Here is a 20,103-nt window from a genome sequence, read left to right as displayed (position 1 = left end):
GAAGGAGGCCTTGGTTGACGGAGATGGGGGAGGGGACGGGAAAGGAAGTGGCTACTGAGGTCCGCCTCTAACCTGTGCCAGAGTCTCCTCCCACCTAGACAGGTTCCTTCTGCTTCTGCCCTTTCCCTCCCAAGCTGTCAGGACGTCCCCCTTTCCCTGTTGTGAGACTTTGATCTCCATTAGTTCAGCTCCAGGCAGAAGGGAGGGCCACGCACGAATTTCATCTCTCTCTGGCCCGGTTTCGTTGGATCACAAGGTAGTCCCTCCCTAAGCGGCTTTCTTCATCTTGGCCTTCCCATCTCTAGACTCCCCCAGCCACTTAAAATCCTTGAGCCCCAAGAATCCAATCGCCCCCCGTTTAGGTGGCCCGGGGAGCGGGAGAGTCTGCAGGCTCTGAGGATGGAGCCTTGGGTAGGGCTAGTTGGAGGTGGGTGTGGATTAGAGCGAGGGGTCGAGGGGGCGGGCGGGCGGGCGAGCGTGAGAGTAGGAGAAGGTGCGGGGCTCAGTCCGGGTAGATGATGAAGCCCGAGAAGGTGCTGTACTTGTTGGTGTTACCGCCGTGCACCTTTCCGCCGTCCAGCTTGATGAAGACCTCGTCACCCACATCTAGGTGCAGAATGACGCTGTTGCTGGCGTAGTCGTAGTTCTGATCCGCATCCTGAGCAATGGCGCTGGCCCGGACCTAGTGAGGAAGAAGAAAAAAAAAAAAACAATCCCATTGGTTCTTATGCCCTGTGCAGAGCTGAAGGGACCAAGGGGGTTAAGTTGTTTGGCTGCCGGAGCAAGGATGGCTTAGGTCCCCGGGGAGCGGTTCTCAACCTGTGAGTCTCAAGTTGTATATCAGATATCCTACACAACGGATATTTACATAATAATTCATAACTAGCAAAATTATAGTTATGCAATAGCAACGAAATAGTTTTATGGCTGGGAACCACTACAAAATGAAGAACTGTATTCAAAGAGTTTCAGCATTAGGAAGATTGAGAGACACCAGGCTAGGAGACCTCGGAGCTTCTCAGACATGACTTGGACACACACATCATGTCGTCTCTGGAACCAATAAGGGTTAATAATAATGGAACCTACTTCATGAGGTGGTTAAGGTTAAATGAGTAATTACTCATGGAGTTCAGAACCATGTTCTGTATGTAGAAAATGTTATATAGAATTGCTATTCTCGTGCAAAAAAAAAAAAAAAACTTTCAGGATACTTCTAGGATTCTATGTTGGCTTGGAATTCCTAAATTAGCTTTCCTGAGGTGCAGGGGCAAACATGTCTACACCTATGCTACACCTGTGTTGTATCAGTAGGAAAGTAAACTGTTTCCCTCTGGCTTCCTGGGCTTCCCCGGGGAGTGTCACCTGGTCCCCCACTATGTGGGGACTGCCTTTGGTCTCTGATCTCTGGTCTGCAGCAGTCACACCACCACCAGCCCCTTCCCCCAGTTTCCATCCCATCGGGACTGGTTATTAAATCATTAATTATTCATCATTATTCTAATCATTATTTACCATTCCCAGGGCCGCAGTGTCGGCTCCGTAGAATACAGAGTGGGAGCTGCGCCGCCCTGCCCCCTCTGAAACCACCACAGTCCGAACTGATTGCTGGCACAGACCGAGTCTACCTGCTCAGCGCCACGAGCAGGAAGACACTAAGCTCTCCTCATGCTCTGGCATCCCAGGTCACAGGGACACTTGGATCATGCGGATACCCACTCCCTTCCAAACACTATCAAGTCCATAAAGACTTGCTTAGCCTGCCAACCCTTATCCTCAGGCTCGGGTGGGAGGACTTGCTAGGAACAGACCCCAAAGATGAAGCAGAAGGTGGGCTGAGGTGGTGTTCTCTTGGGGTCCGGGAGCTTTTCAGCCATTCGGTGGGGCTCAAGGCTTAAGGGATCCCAAGTAGTAGGCCTGGTGCACCAGGGCCCCACCCCTTCCATGGAACATTCAGAGGTCACTGTTCAGTCCAAACCTTCCAATCATCCTGCAGGGTAGAGACAGTTCTCTCCACCCAGCCTGTGGAATCTTGCTTGTGCAATTGTGAATCTTTTGGGGGGCTATCCCCTCAAACCTGAGGTGGTAATGCTTTATGACTACCCACTGGGGCAACACCTTGCAGAGTCTGAGAGATTGCCAGGGAGTGTGTAGGCCCCGTAGACCAGGCCTCCTTTCTTCCTGTCCATTGTTGCCTAGCTTTTCCAAACCCAAATCCAAACTGGTTTACCTCACCACTTATCTAGCCTCTGAGGCAGCAGATCACTGTCCACATCTGCCTACAGACTCGGTGTTAGCTGAGGTCAAGTCTTGGTCTAGGTTTGGCCCCAGGCCTTGGGGATAAACAAATTGGACTTAGCAAAGAGGCCAGCTGGTATTTTTTTTCCTCCCCCGCCCTTTCACCTTTCTTTGAAAATCCGAGCTGAATGACTTCACCTGGGGGAGACTGCCACTACCCAAAACAAGAGATTCCATTCTATTCCGGAAACCAGGTTCTCTAATAGCTTGTTCCACGCTAGAGCCAGGAAACCCACTGACTGAGAAGACTGCCCCAGTAGAGAGGGCAGCTCAAGGCACAAAGGAGAAGCTCAGGCGTGGGTAAGGCGCCACGGACATCTGATTTGGCAGCTACAGATGGGGGTTGGAGCAGGAGGTTGGGGCCGCAGAGAAATTATACTTTGAGTCCTGAGTTCTAGGGCTGACCTCAGTCTAACTGCCCCGAGAGACATTCAAAGGTGATTTTCTTTTCCAGATCCCCAATTCCTCCTCTTTGACTAAATTAAGAGACATTAGGAGTTTGGTAGTCTGGCAGTCTTGGATACCCTGATAGTGTTGCAGGGGAGGAGCTGGGTTGTAAACTGAGCGCAGGGAGTTTTAGGAAGTCATTAGCAAGATCTGGGGCTAAGTAGAGAAGTTACCTCACCTGTCCGTTCTTCATCAGATCAGCCCACATGCTGGTGCCGTCACCGCCGCGCATGAGGACATGGTAAGCGAAGAAATAGACTCCTGGCATGGGACAGGTGAACTTGCCGCTGGCTGCCTCGTAAGCGTTGCCCACGTTGGTCACCACGTCGTCAAAGCGCAACACTTCATAACCCTCGTGAGGCCGCCTTAGACCCGCGTAGAAGGCTATTCGGGGTACATAGCCGGCAGGGGGCGCTGCCCCTCCAGGGCCTGGGCCAGGAGGACCTGGGGGACCTGGCCTGCCTGGCTCTCCAGGGGGCCCTCTGGGACCTGGGGGTCCTGGTGGCCCCCGCAAGCCTGCCTTCCCTCGCCGTCCCACCTCTCCCTTGGCACCTGGAGGTAAGGGAGGCACCGAGGCGGGCGCGCCGTCGGGGCCTTGGCCTCGGGATGCGTGGGGGTCACACACCATGCGACAGCGACCTAACATCTCATAGTGCGTTGGTCCGCGAGAGCTGTGCACCAGAAGCGGGATGGCTACCAGCAGGAGCAGCACCATGGCCACCCCGACGGCTGCGCCCGCCACCCGCTTGCGGCGGCTCAGCCGTGACGCGGCCAGGGCCAGCAAATCCTCCTCACTTTTGGGCGCAATGGCGGCGGGGGCCCGGGGCTCTCCGCGGGCTCGGGCCCCGGTCTGGATCTCCCGACGGCTGTGCCCGACCACCTTGCCGCGGCGAATTCCTCCTGTGATAGCAGTGCTGTTCCCCAAGCCGCCTGTCAGGGTGGCGATCTGCCTCGTGAGCTGGGCCGAGGACAGCCCTTGAGGGTTCAGAACCTATAGTCTGATATTACCCTCGGGTGCAGCTCTAATGATCCAGGGTGCCCGAGACCTGCAGCTTCTTGGACGGCTGGTTTCTCACAGGTCTAAGATGCCACCTCTCCAGACAGTTGCTTTCTTGCGGACGGCAGTGTCTGGGTCCCGGGCTCCCCTCGCTGATTTCTCCTGGCTAGACCGGGGACCTTTCCCGGCTCTCCCGACGTCCCAGGCTCTGAGCTGGCGCAGGGGGTGGGGTGGGGGCTCTCCCTGGACGCGACCTCGTCAGAGATTTCGCACTCTAGCTCGTGGAAAGCACTACCTGCTTCCTTCGTCAGCGGTGGCCGCAGCCCTCATCAGAGCCCTATCCAGGCGTCCCTCTCCAGCAAGCGCGCTCCCTCTCTGCGTCCCTAACCTTCCTCCCTGGCAGCAGCGCGGGTGGTGTGAGTCGCTGCGCGGCAGGAGCCACTATAAGCGGCCGCAGGCGGAGCGACCCCTGGCGCCCAGAGCGGGAAGCACGGGGGCGGGGCAGGCCGGGCCACCTCCCCCCACCTCCCCGCCGAGCCCCCGGCCTCCAGGTTCCTTGCCCGCTCCCAGGGCTCTGCAGCGATCCTCAGCCCTCACCGTATGTATCCTCACTTTCACCCTGTACCTGGAGTTTGGCGTTCTCAGAGCTTAAAGAAAGATAGGATAAACAGGGGTCAGGCTACAATATACATATAAAACCTCAGAGGGGACTGCAGAGCTAAACAAGGGGCAAGGGGACTCATATATAACAAACAGAAAACAGAAATAAATAGCAATTCGCCATCACACGTCCCTCGGTGCCCCCAACCAAATACCGAATATGGCAAAGGGTTCAACTGGTACTTGTTGACCAGTCTGGGAAAAGGCAAATCTGCCGCCGCCGCCGCCCCCACCCTGGTCTCTATGATTGCGGGGGGGGGGGGGAGTTCTCATAGCACATAGCAGCAGGAGAGAGAGAGAGAGAGAGAGAGAGAGAGAGAGAATGAGAATGAGCAGGAAATGGACAGCTGAGAATTCAGAGACAGAAACAGAGACAGAGAGAGAAAGCTTCGAAAAGAGACTGACAGCCCCAGAGCGGGAGAGGGAGAGACAGAGATAGAGAGAGAGAGAAGGGAGCCCAGACAGGTTGACAGATCGAGAGAGAAATGTAAATGGCGCGCTGCAGAGAGACACCCAGGTCCGTGTTCGGACTCCAATGTGACATATCAACTGTGAAGAAGGCGCGGGGGCGGGGCAGCTCTGCAAGCCGAGGAGTGGTAGGCTATGGGTTTGTGTTTTGTGACAGTGCTGGATATTGTGTGTGTGGTGGGATGGGCCGTAAGATCCTGGCCTTGCTGTCCCTGGGTGAGTAGGACTGTGAATTGTGGGCTGTCCTTGTGTTTGCGTGTGTGAGGCTGCTTGAGGAGGGTATTTGTGTGTCTCTGTCTTAGTACTGAAATCTGAGACCCACAGAAACCAGTTATCCTGTCTGAGGACTGAAGCCTAAGGAATCTCCTGAGAAAGTCATAACGCTAGTACCCCTCGCCCTGCCCAGACTGGCACAACCTCCATCTCCCCCAGTCCAGTCTTCCTCCTCCCTGCTCTTGGCTCCTTTTGACCTCCCCAAATGTTTATTAGCTAGAGAAAATCTAGAAAAATTGGGCTCCAGATAATGGATGTTTGGTTGATTGTGCATAGTTAACAAGATTCAGATATGGATTAGGTATTGGGTGACAGGGCCTGTAAAGGTGACTATGCCTGCTTTCAGAGTGACCAGGAAGGAATCCTGGCTTTTGGCAGATGCAGAGGGAAAGCCAGTAGCTGTGTCTTCTCAGGGGATAGAAGGTCAGGTCGGAGGCTGGGAGAGTGAGGCTTAGCACTGAAGGCTCTAGGGGTGTTTGGAGACCTAGCAGGAGCCAGCAACAGAGGTCTCTGAGAGAGTGTGGACTGTGGACGACACAAGGCATGCATGCCCACCAGGGCGTAGTTGTCGCAGTAGAAGGAGATTTCTTCATCTCTCATTTCCTGCACTCCTTCCTCGGACCCCCATCTCTTCTTTCTCAGTCCGGAGAAAGAAGGGGCTGGGACTGGGGCTGGGCCTTTGCTGGGAGTGGGGTGAGGTCCCAACCTGCCTGAAAGGATTGGTGGATAACAGATTGGCAGCCAGTGGGGGAAGGGCTCCTCCTCCTCCTCCATAAATACAAATTTTATTCAAGGTCTTTGTCACCATTTGTCTTCCTCGGGGGGCTGAGGGCCATGTCGGCCCTGTGCATGTCTAATGCCATATCTGGTCCCCCAGGCTGCATGATGGATGGATCAGAGAGCGCGAGTCCCAGTGCACACCAGTCTCCCCTGCATAGCCTCAGGCCTCACCCACCCCAAGTCCTGACACCCCTCTTCTCTCTTCATTCAGCAGAGCCCAGCTCTTCATCCACCCAACTAATCCTAGTTCCCAGCAACCCCCTTTTTGACCCCCTCACCTTAACCCCTTCCAGATGCCAGGTTTTCTCTAGAGCATCCCCTCTGCTATCTCCAGCCCAGGCTGTGAGCAGCGGTGACCGGTGACCAGCCGGGCTGCAGGAGGAGGCTGCAGTTGTGTTTGGTGTGTGTGTGTGGGGGGGGGGGGGAGCAGGCTTGTCTCATAGGGAGCCAAGGGGCCAGCTCTATGAATTTATTCATGTTCTGTTGCTCTTTTCCCAAGCTCTGGAATGAAGCTGCCAGCTCACCAGGCCCTCATAGCTTGCTTCCCCTGCAGCTGTCACACTTGTCCAAGGAGGTATCCAGTTAGGGCTAGCAAATCCAGGAGGTCTTCCTGGGGCCAATATCTGAGAGAATGCTGGAAAAAGGAGAGGGGTCAGAGATGGTTCACCTAGAGCCTCTCTGGGGATCAAAGGAGGAGGTCCCAGTGAGCCTAAGAATGGAAGGAGGCATCAGAGGTGCAGCAAGACACAGGGGTGCAGGGCTGGTGGGAGGGAGGCGAGAAGGGATGACTTCCACAGTCTCCTAACCAAACAAGACCCAGTCTGATCCTGCGCCAACCTCTACCAAGGACTCTGCATTTGATCCTGATACTAATCTCAGATCACACACTCAATTTCTCTCCAATCTTAAAAAAAAAAAAAAAAACGAACATACATTCCATAGCAAGACCCTAAGGGGAATCCTTACCTTCTGGGAACCCAAGGGTTTCCCCAGAATTTCCCCCAAGGATATAGAGCCAAGGTGCATGTCAGAGCTCCAAGGGCCGGACTTTAAATTAGCATGCGATTAGCATATGATTTGCATGTGCTATGTGCCTTCTACTCTGCAGAAGTTTTCATGTTAAATTTTTATGAAGTCTAGCAGAAAGGTCCTGGCTCCTTGAAGGTTCTTTCTTTTCATTCTTTCTCTCGTACTTATTGTCACTGACCCAGGTGCCCTCTAGGGAAGAGAAGGGGCAAAGAGGTTGGCAACAGAAAGGATGGGAAGACTGGAAGTGTGACTTCGATTACTGTGCAGTCCTCAGTTTCCTCATCTGGGGTGGGGAGAGGACACCAGGCTGGTGTCCCAGCAAAATGCAACAATCCCTTCCTTTCCTTCTCTTCAGAGCCAGTAGACATTTATATCCTCCCTCCCCTCGCATGGTCTGGCTTGCAGTTCCATGGTTTAGAGGACACACGTGCTGCTAGAAGCAACTTGGGTTGCCTGGTGTTTGACCCATGTGCGAAAAGGAGAGAACTTTGTCCATCAAAAGGAGAGAACTTTGTCCGTCTTTGAGCACAGACCATTGCTTAGGACCGGAGATAACATTATTAGTGCTTATTTTACTTCAAGGCTTTGGACACATCCTTGTCCTCCTGTCATCCTTTCTGCATCTCTGAGAGGTGGCTTTTACCCCTGCCTGTAAGGGGTCTAGAACAGGGGAGTCAGTTGTCCAGTTACTGCCCTGTAAGGAGATCTTCATAGATGGGCTTGGGAAGGAGACAATGGTACCAGAGTCGATGCAAGGGTGAGAGAAACTGGACGGGGCAGGCAGCCAGATGTTTATAGGGACCCAACAACCTACAAGTTGAAGACAGTGGTTGTCCCAACTCAGACAGCCCCAGACTTTAACTTCTTAGGTTCCCAACCTGTGCCCCGGGGGTCAACTTCGATGCCCACCAAGGTTAAAATATTGGCCAAGAGAGGCTTAAGTTAGTTATAAAGAATGGTTCAGATATGGGGGTGGGGGTATGGGGGGTACAGGAGGAAAGTGTTGCTGACCACCTTCAAAAGGAAAACGGAAACTCTCTCCCTTCGATGCCCAGAAGCTGGTGGCTGGACCTAAGCAAAGGCCTTTTCTTCCTTTTGGCGACTCTGTGTTTGCCGTAAAGGCTCAGGGGACACTTGCAGACAGGCGTCAGCTAGTCAGAGCCCTTGGCCTAGAGCTCTAGACTGCCTTTGGTTCAAACTCCCTGTGGCCTGGGAGCGGGCTCCTTGCTCCCTGGAGTAAAGAGAGCTTCCAAAATGTTCGTTAGGCCGGGTGGGGCTTCTCTCCGCGGCCCTGTACCCATCCAAGGAGGTTTCTTTTCCAGCCTTTTGCACCCTCTCCACCTCCTTGTGAGCTGGTAACCCCACCCCTTGCCCCCATCACCACCTCCGGCCCTCTCCAGCCTCTGGTTAATGAAATGAGGCAATTGATGCACAGACAGCTGTCACACCCCTCGTTTCTCCTCTGGGATACTGAATCCCTCGCCGGGAGACCAATGCGTGGAAGGAGGTGGATAAGGTGCAGGAGGGTGCGGGTTGTAGAGAGCTGAGAGCCCGGGAGGAAGCTCGCCAAGCTCCCAGTCTCCAGGGCTCAGCTAAGTGAGGTAGGCCCTAAGATGCTCTTTCTCTCGGGGGGGGGGGGGGGAGCTAGTTCTTTGACGAGCAGCAGACTTAACCAGCTCCATACCCACCACCCTCAGACAATAGCCGACCTCACACTTCTTGCCCTACACCCTGGGCCAAGCCTGGCTTCAGTGAGCTCAGCAAGCATCGCCTCAGAGCCCGCAGAGGCAGCCCAATGCTTCCTGCCATCTCCTTCCATCCCTTCCCACTCGCTCCCCCTCCTTCCTGAGCTCCCTCCCCCGCGGCCGCGGCCTTTATTAGGGATTCCGCGGCTGTCGGTCCCGCCATCCATCCTGTCCGCCAGCAATTAGGCGGCCAGACAAAGAGCAGCTTCGGATGGATGAGGGTCCCGGCGGATCGGAAATGTGAAGGGTCAGCGCTGCCGCCCGCGGCGCACCCCGCTCCCCCTCCTGCATAATCACCCGCTGCCCGTCACTCAGCCCGCCGCCGGGGAGCTCGGGGGCCCGGGAGAGGGCGGGGCTGGGACTGCAACCTAGGCGCCCCGGGCCGGGCGGGCGGAGCAGACTCCTGCAGGTGCGGCTGCAGTTTGAGAGGAGCATCCCTCCGAGGCATCCTCCGAGGGAGGAATTTGGGCAGTCCCTAAGGGGAACTTGGTACCTGCGACCCGAGGCCTTCTTGGGGCGGGTGGTGGTGAAGGAGGTGGGAGGGGAGAGAGAGTGGAGACTAAGTAGTTGCCCAAGACAGGCAGATCAAAGTCCTGGGTGTCCCCTGCTGGGAGACTGGAGGGCTACGCCTTTGGGGGGGGGGGGGTGTCTGTCAATGGAACTATACCCAAGGCCACCCCTTTCAGGAAAATGCCAGGTCTCTAGTCTATGGCGCCTCCTATCGGACTAGAATGACACTGCGCTTCTTATCCCCGCTCTCCTGAGTAAAATCCAAACCATCCACATCAAATCAAGAAATGCTCCAAATCCGGTGAGCCCAAGTGGAGCCAAGAGGAAGTTCAAGGAGTCCAGGTTTTACTGCGGATTCTTCGGCTCTGGCTCCCAGCTGACAAATCAACATCTCAATCTGACAATTAGTGGTCCGGGGTTGGGGGTGGGGGTGGAGGGTGGGGGGAGCAGGGCCCTAGCTGCTGTGGAGCCCTCCCGGCGGGAGGCAGAGGTGGGCGGTGCTGGCAGTGATGAACGACTCAGGGGGGGCCCAGGGCCCCGAGCGCGCATTCATTACTCCACTGACAGGCGGACCGGGCCGGGTGGGCGGCGAGTGGACGTGCTGGGAAAGAGGCCAGTGGCAGAAACGGGAGCAAGGGAGCGTTTAACAGTCCCATCGCTTCCTCTGTTCTGGTTTTTCACTTCGACCCCCGGCCCTGATTACTCTGAACTTGGACTCCCGGTTGTTGGCCGTCTCCTTAATTAAAGAATGAGGGAGTGAGAGGTGGAGACAAACTCTGTCCTTGGATTAGGGGATTTAAGGTCAGATACCAAGAAAGGATCTAGCTAGGTTTTAAAACCCGGCGCTTTGGGGCCTGACCTCGGAAGAATAGTGCGTGATTGCTCACTCAGACAATGGCGTGCGTGGCATGGCAGCGATGGATAGAGTGGATGGTGTGGCAGTGTCGGTGATGTGTCCCACTGATTTTGTCAGTGGAGGGTGAGCCACCACACCCCTCCTGGTATATGCCCCCCTCCACTTGCTGTCAGCTCTGTCTGCAGAGCTCAAGGAAATGGCTGCGCAGGGTGACAGCTGAGGTGTGCTCCTGAGGGTGTGTGGGGTGTTAACTGTGAGAGTGCTGTGACAACGATCCCTCCCAGTGTCCCTAACCCAAGCATGGGAAGCAGTGGACACTCTCCCCTCACCCAAGTCTAGATATCTAATTGCGTAGTCTTGGAGAAGTGATCACTACAAGAGTTCTCCATAACCTACAGCCCTACATGGGCAGCACATGCAGTCTCCAGTATGGGATCTCTAGTCCATCTGGTTTCCCCAGCTGGTGGTGATCTCAGAGAAAGGTGTGACTACTGAGCAGACACCTGTGTGATGCTCGGGTGAGAAAGACCAGATTTTTTCTTTCTTTCTTTCTTTCTTTCTTTCTTTCTTTCTTTCTTTCTTTCTTTCTTTCTTTCTTTCTTTCTTTCTTTCTTCTTTTCTCTTCTTTTTTTTTCATTTTCGTTGTTGTTGCTATTGTTGTTGTTGTTGTTATTGTTATTTGAGACGGGGGTGGGGTGGGGTGGGGTGGCAGTTTCTCTGTGTAGCCTTGGCTGTCCTGGAATTCACTCTGCAGACCAGGCTGGCCTCGAACCCAGAGATCTACCTGCCTCTGTCTTCCCAGTGCTGGGATTAAAGACATGGCCTGGACTGCAGACACCACTACTAAGCAGAAAGATCAGATCTTTTGCTCACTAAGCAAGAATCCATCTTGTAAGGCCCGGAAAAAGCAGTAGTTGCTAGAGACCCGAATCTTTGGAGTCTTGGGTCTAGCTAATTACTAGTGTACACCTTGGGAAGACATTACTAATTACAAATTACACTACCATCATCTCTTTTCCACCTATCTCTGTCTCCACACTTCCATTTCATTCTCAAACCACTAAGAAGTTGAGCCTCGCCTGACCAGGGCTGAACCTCCTGGACATATCCAGAGAGCAGAGGATTCTGGGTCTCTGAAACATTGCTTCATACAGGGCACCTTTAAGGCAGCTTCCATTCTCCATACTCTTCCCAGGCCTACACTGTCCTTGGAGCCACTATAGTTTTGTCTCGTTCCCCCATTTTAACCTTTAGGGGTCTCTTTCAATTTTGTCTCGTCAAGTTTGCTCCTCTTTGGGCTCCCGCCCCTGGGAATGACCCAGTGTAATAGTGACCAGCTGTGGAATCAGGCAGTAGGGGTAGAGCTTCCTTGAATGGTCACAGGAATGACCAGGCCATGCCAGGGCACGCCCGCCATCGCTTTTTATTCCGGGCACAGGCGCCCGGTCGATGCCCTGCTGTCCACCCTCCCTTGCAAACGGCCCTCCTCCTGGCCCCCGCCCCCTCCACCCGCTTGGAAAAGGCAAATTTGACATTTTTAAATCCCGAGCCTTAGAGGGATCGATGCAGCCCAAGGGCCCCGCCCGGGGTCGATATTCCTGATTGGGAAGCGGCCGCTGAGCGGAGCCCGGGTGTAAATCACCCGGCCTGGGGGGGGGGTGTGGGGGGCGAGCCGGATAACCCACTGAATCCCACGCGCGCTCAGCGGGAAGGGTCCGGCTCAGGCTGGACCGAGGGCGACTGGCTGAGAAAGACAGGATTTTAAAGAAGCCGAGAGGAGCCCACCCAGGGCTCCCCCTCCCCCGCCTAGCCCTGCCAACTCCCGCGGCCGACTCCGGTCTCGCTTCAGCGGCCGCCATCCTCCGTTGCCCCTGGAGCCGCGAGGGAGGCCGGTGTCGGAGGCAGCCATGCAGCGTCTCCTCTCCGGCCGCTCCCGCGGGGCCCGGGCTTCGGCGGCGGCTGTCACGGAGCCGACAGGCTGGGCTGGCGGGGAGGAGGCGGGAGGGGGGTAGCTGGGGACTCAGAGGGGGCAGCTGGAAGCTAGCGCAGTTCTCTCTCAGTGGGCGCAACAGATGTTTGCAGAATTGAGGAGCGGCAAGGTGGGCTAGGGTAGCGAGCGGCGCGGGGGCGAGGGGACGTGGGCACACTTAGGAATCAGAGTGCAAACCTGCGGCGAGAGCAGGCACTGAGGGCGACGGCCGAAAGGCTAAGCAACTTCTGGTCCTACCTGGTCATCGCCTCGGCCTCCAAAACCTGCCGCGTTCGGTTGGGGAAACCGAGGCAGCTGAGACCCAGGGAGGCCTGGAAGGTGAAAATCGGAGTCAGTGGCGAAGGTTGAGGTGACCATCAATTTCCTCACGGGTTTTTGTATCAGCCAAGGCCAACCCTGGGCCAGTGGCGGGTAAATATGTTACGGTGCCCTCGACAGCTGCTCACACGCTCCCCTCCCGCTTCGGCTTGTCAGACCCCCCCACCTCCCACCCCGAGCCAGTTTATAGAACAACAATTTGGGGAAAACAATCCCGGGCGAGTGACGGCCCCGTAATTGTGACAAAGTGAGTGCGGACGGCTGGAGAGAGCGCTAGGGCGGGAGCGAGGCAGGGCGAGGCGCAGGCAGGGACGCCTCTCGCCCACCCCGTCACCCCTGTTCTCATTCCGGTCACCTCCCATCCCTCTCCTGACTCTTCTTCAATTCTTCTCCTCTAGGCCCCCCGTGCCTCCCTTCTCGTTTCTCCATCGCTCTGCCCTCTCCTCACAGTAACGGTCCTCCTCTCGTCCTCACCCTCCTCCAGATGTGCCTTTCCCTCGCTCATTTCTCACTCTCTTCTCCACCCTCCACTCTTTTCTCCATCTTTTCCACGCTCGTGCATTGCCCTTGGGTCCCAGGGCTCTACGGCAAAATCTGCTTCGCTCCCTCCCTAGTCCTTCCTTCCAGGCTGGGCCGGGAGCCTCCACCCTCCCGCGTTTCGGGGCCCCTCCTGCGGGGAGGAGACCTGGCTCCCCAGGGTCCCCTCCCCCTTCAGGAGGTTCGCACTGGGCTCCCGAGCGAGTTTGTTTGTCCAGCGGCGGCGGTGGCTGCTGCCCGCGCTGTTTGCCAAGCTTAGCGCGCCGCCGCGCAGAGCGGGGCCCAATTAAGTCTCATTCATTATTCAGCGCCCCTGTCCGCCCCCGTTGCCAGCCGTGGCTGGGTTGTCGTTTGTCGCCCCTCTTCAGCCCTAAAGGGGCCATATCCTGAGTCCCCAGCTAGAGCTAGACGGAGGGAGCGGAAACATTCTGCCCAGTGTTGACAGGTGACCCCAAATGAGGCCCACGGCTCCATCCCTACCTCTAACCAAGCCTGGGAAATCCTGTAGATCCAAGCTTCTTTTAAAAAGAAACTGAAGCGCAGGAAAGGGTGTGACTTGGCCAAGGTCGCGGAGCTGCACCGGGATTGGAGCCTGGAATATTGAAGGCATCTAGTATGCCAGCTGCATTCTCAGCCCAGGCGAGAAGGCAGGCTCCTCTCCCCGAGTCCTGGGTTGGCCTCACTCTTCTGATGGCACGCCCCCACCTGCATCCCTCGCTGGCACCTTCTTTTCCTTTGCTTCTTCAGGCTACAAGGGCTAGAACAGCTTCGGGTTCTCTGGATTTCTGGGCTATGCAGGCTCAGACTCTCAGGTCTGGATGTGGGGTCCCCTAACTGGAAGGCCTGCAAGCAAGGTAGTGAGGCAAAATTAGGGGTCTTGATGGGCTCTCCCCCTTGCCTATGGATGAATGTCTTTCTCCCTTAAGAAATTAGAAGTGGGGCTGGAGAGATGGCTCAGCGGTTAAGAGCACCGACTGTTCTTCCAAAGGTCCTGAGTTCAAATCCCAGCAACCACATGGTGGCTCACAACCATCTGTAACAAGATCTGACTCCCTTTTCTGGAGGGTCTGAAGACAGCTACAGTGTACTTACATAAAAGAAATTAGAAGTGAGGCAGTGGTGGTGCACGCCGGTAGGATTTGCTGAAGGAGGCAAAGGCAGGAGGATGAGGCCAGCCTGGGGTACACATTAAAGAAAGGAAGGAAGGAATTAGAAGTGAGCCGGGCAGTGGTGGCACACGCCTTTAATCCCAGGAGAGGCAGGCGGATTTCTCAGTTCGAGCCTAGCCTGGTCTACAGAGTGAGTTCCCGGACAGCTAGGGCTCTACAGAGAAACCCTGTCTCAAAAAACAAACAAACAAAAATTAGAAGCGATCCTGTAATGTCCGTCTTGGAGTATAGAGAGAAGCGTGCAGCCTGGAGAAGGGAGAGAGGGATCACCTCCCATTCGTGGCAGAGAGGAGGAAATGGAGCTTTTAAATTTTATTGATAGGGTCGCCTTTTTCCTCCCGCCAGGTAGCGGCCCAGTCCGGACAGCTTTGACCAGGAATGTCCCAACCTTGTAAAAAGGAGATCTGGGACTTTTGGGGACCCTCCCTTCTGTAAGCGGCAGCGCCACCTGGCGGGTTTATGGACGTGCTGCAAGAGGTGCGCTCTGCCGAGAGTGGGGTGCGGTTCCAGGCCCTACAGTAGAAAACTGGGTGAGCCTGGGGAGAGCTTCGCTGCGAGGGCAAGCACAGGAAGCACAGGAAGCACAGGAAGGTGCCTCCGAAGGGGCTGAGCAGGGCTTTCGGGGCGGGGCCTGAAGGAGGTGGCCTGACTTCAGACACACACCCCTGAGAGACAAAGTCCACTTGTGTGGACGTGGGAGCAGTAACAGAGGGGCCATTTTGAATCGGTGGTCAAAGGAAATGACTGGTGTGAAGCGCCTGGCAGCCAGAGCAGCCAGGTACCGCGGCCCTCCTGGGACTGCCTGAGGGTGTGAGTTCGCTTGAAGTAGGTAAGACACACTGGCAGGCAGATTTGATATTCTGAGGATTTTTGCAGCCTCTTTGTAGAGTGGCTTCAGTCTTGATAGGGACAGGTTGGCTGGGCGGTGGGGTGCTAAGGTCTACATCAAAATGTTTTCCAGAATGTTTAAGTGGAAGGAGTTCAGGATCCCTTCCAAATTTGACTTGTGGGAGAACCACGTGGTCTAGGGAGAAGGGAAAGCTGGAAAAGGCTAAAACCGTTGGCCAGGTTACAGAGAGCAGACACACACACACACACACACACACACACACACACACGGTGTTAAAGGGGTGAGTATGGATGAGACACTGGCTTTCAAAGGGGTTTGAAACAGTGAAAAAGTCTTCTCTTCAGCCTTTTCCCATGAGCCATTGCTATTCCAGAGTCTGAGGGGAGGACAGAAATTTAAGCTTCTTTTTTTCCCCTTCTTATTCTTATTCTTTTTAAACTTTACTTTATAAGCATGGGTGTTTTGATCGGATCTTCATGTGTGCACTTTGGAGACCAGAAGAGGGCATCTATGAGCTGCCCTGTGGGTGCTGGGAATTAAACCCCTGGGTCACCCTTTAGTCCCAAGCTTCTGATTTGGTTTTTGTTGTTTGTTGTTGTTCAGGCGCCTAGTTCTCATTGTGCCAACCGAAGTCACTTAGAACCTCCTCTCCCCTGGACACGGTGGCACATCACTATGGCCGCAGCACTTAGAGAGGTGGGGGCAGGAAGATCAGGACTCCTCAGCTATGGCCACATATGTCCAGTTTAGGACACATAACAGGACTGTGCCTCAAATATCAATTAATAATAAGTAAACTAAGCCGGGTGGTGGTGGTGCATGCCTTTAATCCCAGCACTTGAGAGGCAGAGGCAGGCAGATTTCTGAGTTCAAGGCCAGTCTGGTCTACAGAGTGAGTTCCAGGACAGCTAGGGCGACACAGAGAAACCCTGTCTCGAAAAAACCAAAACCAAAACAGCAACAACAACAAAAAAATAAGTAAACTAAAAAAAAAAACATGTAATTGAGGGGCTGGAGAGATGGCTCAGAGGTTAAGAGCACTGACTGCTCTTCCGAAGGTCCTGAATTCAAATCCCAGTAACTACATGGTGGCTCACAACCATCTGTAATGAGATCTGACGCCCTCTTCTGGTGTGTCTGAGGACAGCTACAGTGTACCTACATATAATAAATAAATAAATAAATCTTTAAAAAAAAAAGAAGTAAAAAAGTAAAACAAAAATTTTTTTTAAAAAAGTAATTGAAACATTTTCCTCCCCTAAATATGGAATCCCTGTGACTGTAGATAACAGGACTGGGGTGCTAACCAAAGATATCTAGTACCTGAGAGGCCCTGGGGCAGGGTTAGCTTGACTTTTATTACCCCTGAGTCTTTCTCCTTGCTCCACCTCTCAGGTCGAACTCCGGATTATGGCGGCTCTCAAAGGGGACATTGAGATTTCTGCAAACTGATCAATGTCATACACCCCACTGGATTTCTCTGAGACTCTTGCCCTAGAGGATGGCCAAAGGGCTCCTGATGACCTATGCCCTTTGGGCTTTGGGGGGTCCTGTTGGACTCCACCACCTGTACCTGGGAAGGGACAGTCACGCCCTGCTCTGGATGCTAACCCTGGGAGGTGGGGGATTGGGCTGGCTCTGGGAATTCTGGCAACTCCCCAGCTTTGTGGCTCAGGCCAATAGAGCCCAGAGGTGGCATCAGAGGCCTGAAGAGGAGAGACCGCCCCCGAGTCTCCTTCGCTTTGCTTCCCAGATGGCAGTGGGTGTCTATTTTGGTCTTGTGGCTCTGGTTAGCCTTTCTTCCATGGCCAACTTCTATATAGTGGGCCTCCCACTGGCGGTCGGCTTAGGGGTCTTGCTGGTAGCTGCTGTTGGTAACCAGACCTCAGACTTTAAGAACACCTTAGGAGCGGCCTTCCTCATTTCCCCTGCGTTCTATGGCCGCCCCATAGCCATCCTGCCCATCAGTTTAGCTGCCAGCATTACAGCCCAGAAGCATCGCCGATACAAAGCCTCAGCGGGATCAGAGACACTTAGTGTCCGGCTCTATCGCGTGGCCTTGGCTTACTTTGCCTTCACAGGCCCACTGGCCTACAGCACCGTGTGTAACACAGCTGCCACCATTAACTACGTGGCGGAAACCCTGGGTTCCTTCTTGAGTTGGTTCAGCTTTTTCCCACTTCTCGGCCGCCTTGTGGAGTCCATCTTGCTCCTGCCTTGCCAGATCTGGTGGCTACTGGTTGGGGATCCTGGCTTCAACAGCAGCCAGTTCCAGGATTGGGAAAAGCTCTATGAATTTGTCGACAGTTTTCAGGATAAGAAACGTCAGCTGGCTCACCAGGTAAGCCTTTCTTCCTTCTCTTCTGGTAAGTCTCCTCAGGGCCTGTGTGGACTCTGAGAGATGGAAGTCCTGTAGGAGCTTGCACGAGCAGCTCTGCTCTGGGTTGGCGGGCTATGCCCCGAAAGGGGGTCCTGGCTTCTTTGGGCTTCTGTACGTACTGCATGAGGGCACATGAGGGCGACACAGGAATAATACCTTTTGTCAAAGTCTAATGCAGGTTTTCTCCCCCCCCCCTTTTGTTAAAGATTTATTTATACTGTAGTTGTCTTCAGAAACTCCAGAAGAGGGCATCAGATCTCATTATGGATGGTTGTGAGCCACCATGTGGTTGCTGGGATTTGAACTCAGGACCTTCAGAAGAGCAGTCAGTGCTCTTAACCACTGAGCCATCTCTCTAGCCCCTAATGTTTTTCTAGGGTTGTGCACATGCCCCTCGGGTTGAGGAGAGGAGCAATACCAGCTCCGAGAAGATTCCTTCCTGTCCCTTCCCAATCTAGACGCCTGCCTTGGAGGTTGCCTCCTTTCTGACGTCCACCACAGTGGATTAGCGGTTCTGTTTGTTTCACAGTGTGGGAGATTACATTCAGAGCCCCTATGTATGCTACATGGGCCCAGGTAACACTGAGCCACACCCCAAGTCCTATCAGGATAGATTAGGCTTTAAAATGTATCATTGTGTGTGAGTTCATGTGTCCTAATGTGAATGTAGAGGTCCAAGGGCAACTGGTAAGACTGGAATCTCTCCTTCCACCACGTGTATTCCAGAGATCGAAGCCATGAGGCTTGGCAGTAAGTTACCTACTGATCTACCTCACCTGCCACCACCACCACCACCACCACCACCACACACACACACACACACACACACACACACACACACACACGTTTTTTTTGTTTTGTTTTTGTTTTTATTTTTGGTTTTGGTTTTGTATTTTTTTAGACAGGGTTTCTCTGTGTGGTCCTGGCTGTCCTGGAACTTACTCTGTAGACCAGGCTGGCCTCGAACTCAGAAATCTGCCTGCCTTTGCCTCCCAAGTGCTGGGATTACAGGTGTGTGCCACCACGCCCGGCGTTTTTGGTTTTTTGTTTTAGTTTTTTTGAGACAGATTTATCCTATGTAGCCTTTAGCTGACCTAAAGCAGGTTAATGTGGAGGCCCAGACTGGCCTCAAATTCGTGATCCTCCTGCCTCTGCTTCAAGAGTGCCGGATATTATCAGCACATACCACCATGTCAGCTATATGAGAGGTTTAGTTTCCCTTTCTTCCTTCCTTCCTTCCTTTCTTTTTTCTTTCTTTCTTTTCTTTCTTTCTGTCTTTCTTTTTCCCTCCTTATTTTTATTTCTTTTTTTAATTGTTTATTTTATGTATATGAGTTTACATGTTAAAATTACATACTTTTTATTTATTTATTTATTTATTTTGGTTTTGTTGAGACAAGGTTTCCTTGTGTAGCCCTGGCTGTCCTGGAACTCACTCTGTAGACCAGGCTGGCCTGAAACTCAGAAAAGTTCTAGGAGTAAAGGCATGTGCCACCACCGCCCGGCTTTAAAAAATATTTTTTAATTAATTCGTATTACACACACACACACACACACACACACTGTTGCTGTCTTTAGACACACCAGAAGAGGGTATCGGATTGGACTCCATTACCTGTTGGTTGTGAGCCACCATGTAGTTGCTGGGAATTGAACTCAGGACCTCTGGAAGAGCAGTCAGTGCTCTTACCCGCTGAGCCATCTCCCCCCTATTTTTCTTTGTCTAAGTTTTCTCTATTCTTGACCATCAAATAAACGGGATCACCTAGTATGGAATCTGTCATTTGCATTCGACATTCTGTTTATAAGACTTATTCAAATTTAACATGCAATTTGAAACCGGCTATGTTCCTTGCTGTACCGGGGATCCTGCCCGCATCTTATTTTATTCACTCTATTGTTAATATTTAGGTCATTTCTAGCTTAGGAGTTTTTTTTTTTTTTGATGAAGTTTCTGTAAACATCTTCTCAGGTTTTTGGTGGGCAAGCATACAACTTATTTCTCTTGTGGGGAGGATATAGAGTTCTAGGCTGGAAATGGCAGTTGCAATTAAAGGAATCCTGGGACTGACATGATACCCTGAGGGGGTTTTTTGGGGGTGTGTGTGTGTTTGTTTGTTTGTGTTCTTTTACACTTCTCTCACTGCTGTGGTTCAAACCCAGGACCTTGCTCCAATCAGGGGCATGCTCCATGCTCTACGACTGAAATATCCCCTTGGCGGAGGACTGAAGTTCTGTCTGAGGCTCTGGCCATTCTAGTACTAACAACTTGATTTAGCAGGAAGCAGGGCGAGGCTCTGGGACCCCAAGCACTTATGAGATGCTCATTTGTGAGTTCTTTCCCACTGAGGTTCTGGGCGTTCCAGAAGGAGCAACCAGTGAGGAAATACATCGGAGTTACCGGGACCTGGTGAAGGTCTGGCACCCAGACCACAACCGCCACCAGACGGAGGAGGCCCAGAGACACTTCCTGGAGATCCAGGCCGCATATGAAGTCTTGAGTCAGCCCAAGAAGCCCAGAGCATCGTGGAGGTGAAAAGCAGGCCCTCGAGGATGGGCTCAGTCTTGTCAGCACCATCCTCAAAACCCGCTCGTAGCAGAGGCGAGGAAAACCTCGAGGGGATGAGAAGGGTAGACAATATATTTATGCGTTGAATTTCTAAATTCTTGGCTACTGTCTCCTTGATTATACTTTTGTTTTGTTTTAGGTTTTTGGATTTTTTTTTTTTTCTGAGACAGGGTTTCTCTGTGTAGCCCTGGCTGTCCTGGGACTCACTCTGTAGACCAGGCTGTCCT

The 20,103-nt window shown here is 53.4% G+C and overlaps 2 protein-coding genes across 2 annotated transcripts; one reads left to right on the top strand and one right to left on the bottom strand.

The window, feature by feature from the left end:
- Positions 1–502: 502 nt before the first annotated feature.
- Positions 503–3,460, bottom strand: C1ql4 (complement C1q like 4). Its single transcript, XM_052161373.1, has 2 exons — positions 2,924–3,460; positions 503–682 (listed from the first exon to the last, which is right to left on the bottom strand). The coding sequence occupies exons 1-2, from the start codon at positions 3,458–3,460 to the stop codon at positions 503–505; spliced, it is 717 nt and encodes a 238-aa protein (XP_052017333.1).
- Positions 3,461–14,760: 11,300 nt separating this feature from the next.
- Positions 14,761–19,943, top strand: Dnajc22 (DnaJ heat shock protein family (Hsp40) member C22). Its single transcript, XM_052160977.1, has 3 exons — positions 14,761–14,906; positions 16,323–17,268; positions 19,658–19,943. The coding sequence occupies exons 2-3, from the start codon at positions 16,429–16,431 to the stop codon at positions 19,841–19,843; spliced, it is 1,026 nt and encodes a 341-aa protein (XP_052016937.1). The 5' UTR covers positions 14,761–14,906; positions 16,323–16,428; the 3' UTR covers positions 19,844–19,943.
- Positions 19,944–20,103: the final 160 nt, after the last annotated feature.

The sequence above is a fragment of the Apodemus sylvaticus genome, chromosome 17 (assembly GCF_947179515.1).
Source record: "Apodemus sylvaticus chromosome 17, mApoSyl1.1, whole genome shotgun sequence".
In the NCBI taxonomy this organism is placed as follows: domain Eukaryota; kingdom Metazoa; phylum Chordata; class Mammalia; order Rodentia; family Muridae; genus Apodemus; species Apodemus sylvaticus.
The sequence above is the reverse complement of the archived record's forward strand: the minus strand, read 5'-3'. Positions and strand labels throughout refer to the sequence as shown.

What these genes read in the sequence shown, in the direction of transcription:
- C1ql4 (XM_052161373.1), bottom strand. Translation starts at nt 3,460, where the DNA reads ATGGTGCTGCTCCTGCTGGTAGCCATCCCGCTTCTGGTGCACAGCTCT. An exon ending in ATCTGATGAAGAACGGACAG is followed by an intron (nt 683 to 2,923) that starts GTGAGGTAACTT and finishes CTTCCTCACTAG; the next exon opens with GTCCGGGCCAGCGCCATTGC.
- Dnajc22 (XM_052160977.1), top strand. Translation starts at nt 16,429, where the DNA reads ATGGCCAAAGGGCTCCTGATGACCTATGCCCTTTGGGCTTTGGGGGGT. An exon ending in AACGTCAGCTGGCTCACCAG is followed by an intron (nt 17,269 to 19,657) that starts GTAAGCCTTTCT and finishes TTTCCCACTGAG; the next exon opens with GTTCTGGGCGTTCCAGAAGG.